The sequence below is a fragment of the Amphibalanus amphitrite genome, unplaced genomic scaffold, assembly GCF_019059575.1.
Source record: "Amphibalanus amphitrite isolate SeventyFive unplaced genomic scaffold, NRLGWU_Aamphi_draft 000466F_arrow, whole genome shotgun sequence".
In the NCBI taxonomy this organism is placed as follows: domain Eukaryota; kingdom Metazoa; phylum Arthropoda; class Thecostraca; order Balanomorpha; family Balanidae; genus Amphibalanus; species Amphibalanus amphitrite.
The window spans coordinates 210904-217679 of NW_024881960.1; the positions used below are offsets into that span (position 1 = coordinate 210904).

At 49.8% G+C, this 6776-nt stretch overlaps 1 protein-coding gene across 1 annotated transcript; it reads right to left on the bottom strand.

Annotated features, from left to right (window-relative positions):
• Positions 1 to 1961: 1961 nt before the first annotated feature.
• LOC122392028 (radial spoke head 1 homolog) lies at positions 1962 to 5575 on the bottom strand. The gene is made up of 5 exons (XM_043386446.1): positions 5242 to 5575; positions 4337 to 4559; positions 3506 to 3678; positions 2917 to 3125; positions 1962 to 2702 (listed from the first exon to the last, which is right to left on the bottom strand). Exons 1-5 carry the CDS (start codon positions 5287 to 5289, stop codon positions 2243 to 2245), a joined length of 1113 nt encoding a protein of 370 aa, XP_043242381.1. The 5' UTR covers positions 5290 to 5575; the 3' UTR covers positions 1962 to 2242.
• Between the last annotated feature and the right edge of the window lie 1201 nt (positions 5576 to 6776).

A 6776-nucleotide genomic window follows, 5' to 3' on the forward strand; every position in this document is an offset into this window, starting at 1 on the left:
TCCCCTCCATAGTTCGTCTCTCCGGCACGTTATTCATGCAGCAGTAGGTCCCAAGAATAGCCGCGGGCGCTGGCTCGCGCCGGCCGCCGCCGCCACTGCGAGCTGTTGTCATTTCGAACTCATTAGGGCGACAGGTCGGGACGGATATTTTGCCCGTCGGCGGCGCCGTCGGTGATTAATCGGTCCCGGTAGTAACCGGAGCCTTTGTCAGCGGGACACGGGCGGCACGTGGACGGCGCCATCTTGTGACGGCTCTCTGCTAACGACCGGTGACGCCGAGTGAGCCGTCACGATCGAGACAGAGAACGAGACACGGTGAGCCGTCACGGCCGAGACACAGAGAATCGTCACGGTGAGACAATGAAATGTCACGGGCGAGACATAGGTCAGGACACGGCCGGGAGTGGGCCACACAGAGCCGACAAAGTAGAGACACAGAACCGACACCGGCGAAACACAGCGAACCGTTGGGGGAGACACAGCGGACGTCACGGATCGTTACGGCAGAGGCACAGTGAACCGTCACGGCAAAGACACAGCATGTGCTACGGCCGTTACACAGAGAAACGTCACGGGGAGATACAGTGAACCGTCACGGCCCAGACACGGGGGACCGTCACTGTGTAGACACATTGAACCTATGCATGATTGACCCCACACGACCGAGACACAGTAAACTGTCACGGATAAAACAGAAAACCGTCACGTCGGACACACTGAACCGTCACGGCAAGGACATATAAACTGACACTGAGAACGGTCACGCTCGAGAGTCGAGACACAGCGGGACACCGCCGCACGGGTAGCAGACCGATACACGCACGAATTAATTATGCCAGTTACCTACATAACCTACAGAACAGCTTAGACCGATGACTGCAAGACGGACTGGATGGCCATGGTAGGCAGAACTCATACGAAAAAAAAAACTTTTTTAACCTACACCAGGGATATCGGTTTTCTACATATACCTACCTAACCCAGTCGCCGAGCGGATCGAACGTAATAATCCCTCCTTCTCTCTCTCTCTCTCTCTCTCTCTCTCTCTCTCTCTCTCTCTCTCTCTCTCTCTCTCTCTCTCTCTCTCTCTCTCTCTCTCTCTCTCTCTCTCTCTCTCTCTCTCTCTCTCTCTCTCTCTCTCTCTCTCTCTCTCTCTCTCTCTCTCTCTCTCTCTCTCTCTCTCTCTCTCTCTTTCTCTCTCTCTCTCTCTCTCTCTCTCTCTCTCTCTCTCTCTCTCTCTCTCTCTCTCTCTCTCTCTCTCTCTCTCTCTCTCTCTCTCTCTCTCTCTCCGTTTCGTCTCTAATTGAGCTAGCGCTTTACAGAAGACCGAGCCCGAGCGTGATGTAAGGAGACTCAGCGATTACCGTTCATAAAAAGCTGCACTGGTTGGTGCGTAGCGTGAGCCAAATGACATCACCCTCCAACCGTTCCCCTATCGCCGGCGATGTTTTGACGCGTTCCGTTCGGTTTCTCGGCTCGTCGCTGTTGTGACGAGAGGTGACAACTGTTTGTCTGCGACGCCTTCGTACGGGGATCAGCCATCCGAAGGACCCACTCGTCCCCCGTCCGCCCCCGGCCGGCGCGATGGCACGGGTCCCGACCCCGTGACCTGTCATCCGGTAGCGGAGGGAGGGGGAGGGGTAGCGCCCGCTCCCGCCGCCATCCGTCACCCCTCTCCCCTGGACAGGAGGGGGGGGGGGGGCTCGTTAGTCGAGACACGTGTACTCATTGGTGGACCTGGACACCCGAGCCCGACAGACACCGGGGTTTGGCCGGTTCGTCGGACGCTGCGCCGGGTGACAGCGAGGCAAAGGGGTGGGGACACGGCCGGGGTGCCAGCTCAGCACGAGTCTGAAATGCACAAATGACAACACAATATGGACGATGGTTTTATCAGTCTCCAATGGGAGAATCAGCAATAGGTTTCAAAATGTTGAGACAGTTACGGTTCAAATTAATGATTATGCATCATATTTTTATTTAATTGCGTAACATTCAACAATCAACTTCTCATGTGATAATGTTTTTTACTTGCACATCACAAGCATACATTTACTAAATCTGTTCACTGAGCATTTCATTCAAGTCTCTTCAATATCTGCTCTTGTTCCTCCTCTCTGTTCTGGCGTTGCGGTCCAGTCTCTCCAAGTAGCTGGTCTTGCATACAGCTAGATCCCGAGTTTCCTGACCGTGATCGTTTCCCCGTCTGTGGCCGTGCTGTTCTATTCGTCCAATATCGCCCTCACTCGGGCTGCTCGCCGTCTCCCGGCTCCGTGTCTCCGTCTCCCGTCTCCTGCTCTCCCTCTCCCGTCTCCGGCTCCTCTCCGGTCTCGTCTCGCTCTCCGTCTCGCAGCTCCATGGTCAGGTCCTGCGGCGGCTCGCCGTCTGCCGCCTCCAGCTCCGTCTCGTCTCCGCCGACCTGGTCAGCCTCCGGGTCCGGCTCGGCGCCCTCCTCGGCGCCCTCGGTGGCTCCGGCGGCCTCCTCGCCGGCGGCCGTGCCCTCGCCGTCGGCTACCTGCCCGCCCTCTGGTGGCGCGTCCCCACCGCCCTCTGCTGGAGACTCGGCGGGAGGTGGCGGCGGCGGCGGAGGCGGCTTCTCGGGAGGCAGCACCGCCGAGCCGATACTGACGTGGCTGGCCACCCTCTCCAGCTCGAGCAGACTGTGCTGGATCCGGTTGATAGCAGCGTCTCCAGCCAACACTCTGCAAACACGTGGTTCGCGGCAGGTCAGTGTTGTAAGTGTCCCTAAACGTATAATGGTGTGGGCCGATCAAGTCGGCATTCAATGTCGCCTTATCAATGGTGACCGTCTAAACTGACTCACTGACCCAGCCCCCAGGGTGACCTATCCAGTGACTTATCTACATAGTGTGGCCTTTTATTGACCTGTCGACACGAGTGTTACCATTCACTAACCTGTCAGCTCTCCAGACGGGCACCAGGGTAGCCGGCGGCTCCTCGTCCTCAGTACTGCGGGGCGGCTCGTCCTCATCCACCGGCTGTTGGCGCACCGTGTACACCCCTTCCTGCACCAGGCTGTCACCGAACACGTAGCAGCCGGGGCCGTCCGGCAGGTCGTCCTTCCACTGACCCTCGTACCGGTGGTCCTGGTGCACTAGCGCGCCCTGACGGACACCCGGGGAGAGAGGTGATTGTTACATCTCGGGAGGACACGGGCAAGGGCACCGACCTGCCGTCACGGCATAACGAATATATTTGCCTGCAGTGTTTCTAAAACTTGTCTGCCCAATGTGCACGGTGCGTTGCCAAAGCACCGTGCTGAAACGCGCTAAAGGCAGAATATAGGGACGCACACCAACGTACTGCAATATACAATTACAAACATTATTTAAATTGCCTAAGTTTACGCTTTGCAGGGCTACTCAATAAGCCCTACCTTATATGGTTTAGCCATTTTACAATGCATCCGTGGCGTCCTCAGTTCGTATCCGAGTGAGCCCCGCCCCGTTCACCATGCAGCGGTGACAGTTGCTCAGCCAGAGACCTTGCCGTGTCGACGGTCGTTCTCCCACTCGCCGACGTATTTGCAGTTGAGGGCCGGGTAGAAACAGATGCCTATGCCCTGTCGCATGTCGTCGTGCCATTCACCCACGTACTTGTTGCCGTTGGCAAAGTAGTAGGTGCCCTGGCCGGTCCGCATGTCATCCTCCCAGTAGCCTATGGCAGAACAATGTGATTGTTTTCCATACCACAGGCTGGGCATAAACGGCGAGTAAATTTGAACTCATTGAAACTGCACGGTGGTTGAAACTGCACAATTCGTGCCTAAAGGACAAAAGTCACATCACGCAGAATAGAAGTGACAAATTCTGTACTTAATGATAACTTAAAACACTTGACAGATAATGACAAAATAGCTGGTTTTGCATCAGCAATGAAGTTCAAACCATATAACAAACGTTAAGTTTGATCTAATAGCTTTAACACGGAACACCTCCACTCTTGTGCAGAGAAAAAGCTTTGGGAAGCGATTCGCTTTGAAGAGAAGAACATGGGGGAAGAGAACGTCCGTGGATAAATTTCACTTCTCACAAAGCTTAATCAAAGTTTCGCACGCCTCCGCACTTCTTGCGAAGTTTCTACAACTGTCAGTTCAAGCTGTGTGTCGAACGAAGGATTTATTGAGCCACGACTGAGTAAAAAGTAAAACGAGTGGTCAGCGATTCCTGACGCGACGCGTGCTGGGAAGGAACGAAGAGATGAACATAATTATTTCGCCTTGGGTAGTTGACAATACTTAATTTGAAACTCCTTGTGAATGAAAATGAAATATAACACGACAGAATAAAAAAGTCATCGGAGTATAGGATCTCACCCTCGTACTTGGTGCCGTCAGGATAGACGAACACCCCTCGGCCGTGCTTCTTGCCGTCTTGCCACTCTCCCGTGTAGCGGCTGCCGTTCTTCTTGAACCGGTAGTGACCTCTGCCGTGCCTCTTTCCCTCTCGGTAGAAGCCGCGGTAGATGTCGCCGTTCGGTAGATGCGCCACGCCGTAACCGTGCCGCTGTTTGGCCTCATTTCTCTCCCCTTCATAGGTCTGTCAGGAGGAGGGCTTGTCGAATATCTGCGTACGTACCTATACGTATTACGTATAACCATTGTTTTGTTGATAAGCTTAAGGTGGACTTTAGAAGGAAATCGATGATGGAGTGATGTAAGAATTAAACTCAACCGACCGAGGAATGCACCATCAAAAGATATTTATCACAATCATATCCATTAAGCTTATGTCTATTTATGTCCACTGAGATGAACAATGGAAATCCATCTAGGTCACGCTGGCTGATCACTCATGCATTGTCCCCATTATTTCAATTGTTCGAAGCTAGAGAATGGTATACATTTATGCTCACATAAAAGTTCAGGCAGGCATACCTACTCATTTCAATCTAATGTTATAGTATTATGCTTGTAAAAAAAAAACGAGAAAAAAAACAAGCAGGTTACGATGTGTCTTTTGGACTTTTTGAAAGGAACTTTGTTTTACCTTTAGGTATAGGTAGGTAGGTATCATACTTCAGGAAATTAATGCATCCATATTTATTTTACGTTTCAGACGTTGACACTGTAGGTAGGTAATTGAAAAGTACATACCTATATCTACGAGCTAAACGTAAATAAAGGAAATGTACGTACCTCTCTGACAAGTGACATTGATCACAAACTAATGATTTATATGCATGAATAAGAAAAAGCGGAAGTGCAAGAAGTCGACTTACTCCAATGGTATTTTGCTCCTCTTCTTCTCCTTCCGATGAGTCAGACATCTTGTAAGTTCTCTATCCACGAAAGCTTGATGAAATGTACACGTCTGGGTGTTATTTAAATAGTTTTTTCTTCAATAGCTCTTTTTTTTGTCAAAATGAATAATGAAGCGAACTCCAAAATTGTGTCTCTTTCTGTCTCTGATTATCTACCAGTTTTGAGCGTATCACGCGCCTCATATTTTTCGGGACTGAAAACCGGGAGAAATGTCGAAAAACGAGATGCATACATTAAAAAATCCATTAAAATGGTGCCATGTTCCCATGACTGATACCTTCTCAGTACCCACTTTACTGCGGTGATAAATATCTTTACATTTCATGTTTTCGGTTTCTATGCGCTCATTTTTAGTGAAAATTAATGTAATGCTGGGAGCCCCATTGCATTATGATTGAGCCGACAAATGAATTGAATGGAGAAATGTTTGGAACTGAAAGCGTATGTGGGTGAATTGATAAATAGCACTGCATTTTCAACATTGATAACTAAATTATTTCACCATTACAGGAACACGAACAGTTTCTCGCCCGTATCATATTCACAGTTTTTGACAAGTTAACGATTGAAAATTATTTCGCTTATTTTAAATGATAAAACAGAAATGAAGCCAATCAGCATGACCTAAAATTTGACTCATTACCTCACTTAAAACTGCCAAGTCCTATCAGCTTATAAGTTTACAGTATACCAACGGGCTTTTCATTGAAAAACCTAAGGTACGCTACTTATAGTTTGACGCAATAGTTGTGTTCTAGCTGGTGCATTTTTAGGTCATACATTCATAGACATTATACAGAAATATGCGGCTCTGGTAACTTTGTTTTCATGATGGTTCAATTAATTTCCGCTTGTACTCTTTTTTCAGTCATACGTGTTCTCAAGTGGTTTAAGCGCAACAGGCGACTGCGTTATTCGCAAAGTTTCCTTGCGGATATCGTGCATCTTATGACTCGATAGAAGAGGTCTCGAGACTAAAAACAACCGTCCATATATTGTAAAAGCAGCTAAATTTAGCTAGCCACTAGCGAGGGAGGGCTATACTAAGCCTGTGAAAACCGTGCACAGTTCAAGTAATTACATTTAACACAAAAACTGTCCGCTTAGGAATAATTCGCATCGGTGATCCAGGTGCGGGTTAGTCGAGAGTCGGGTCTGTAATGTCATTCGCAGCAAGCAGTGTCTGTCCGGTGCCTGAGCTCGCAATCAAAAATAGATTATTTTATGAATAAAGTGTTTCCTTCTTTCTTGTGACTTAGGAGCTGTACAATGTACAAGCACCGTTTATTTAACTCCTCAGCTTGCAGAGGACCTCTTACAAGGCCTTGGCGTGACAAAGTAGTTGCGAGGCTTCAACTATGCGTAAGTGACGCCCCTACAGGCGCGGCTGCGACGCCTCGTCCCTCAGGCTCTAAACCGCACCCCGACAGCCCCCGACGGTCAATTAACTGCGGCGAACCAAGTCGCCAATGGGCGCTATTCATCAGCGGCG

Excerpts from the sequence above, each read along its gene's own strand:
- LOC122392028 (XM_043386446.1), bottom strand. The coding sequence starts at position 5,289 with ATGTCTGACTCATCGGAAGGAGAAGAAGAGGAGCAAAATACCATTGGA. Across the intron at positions 3,126-3,505 it reads ACGACCGTCGACACGGCAAG|GGCGCGCTAGTGCACCAGGA; the intron begins GTCTCTGGCTGA and ends GGTGTCCGTCAG. Across the intron at positions 2,703-2,916 it reads CCCGTCTGGAGAGCTGACAG|AGTGTTGGCTGGAGACGCTG; the intron begins GTTAGTGAATGG and ends ACGTGTTTGCAG.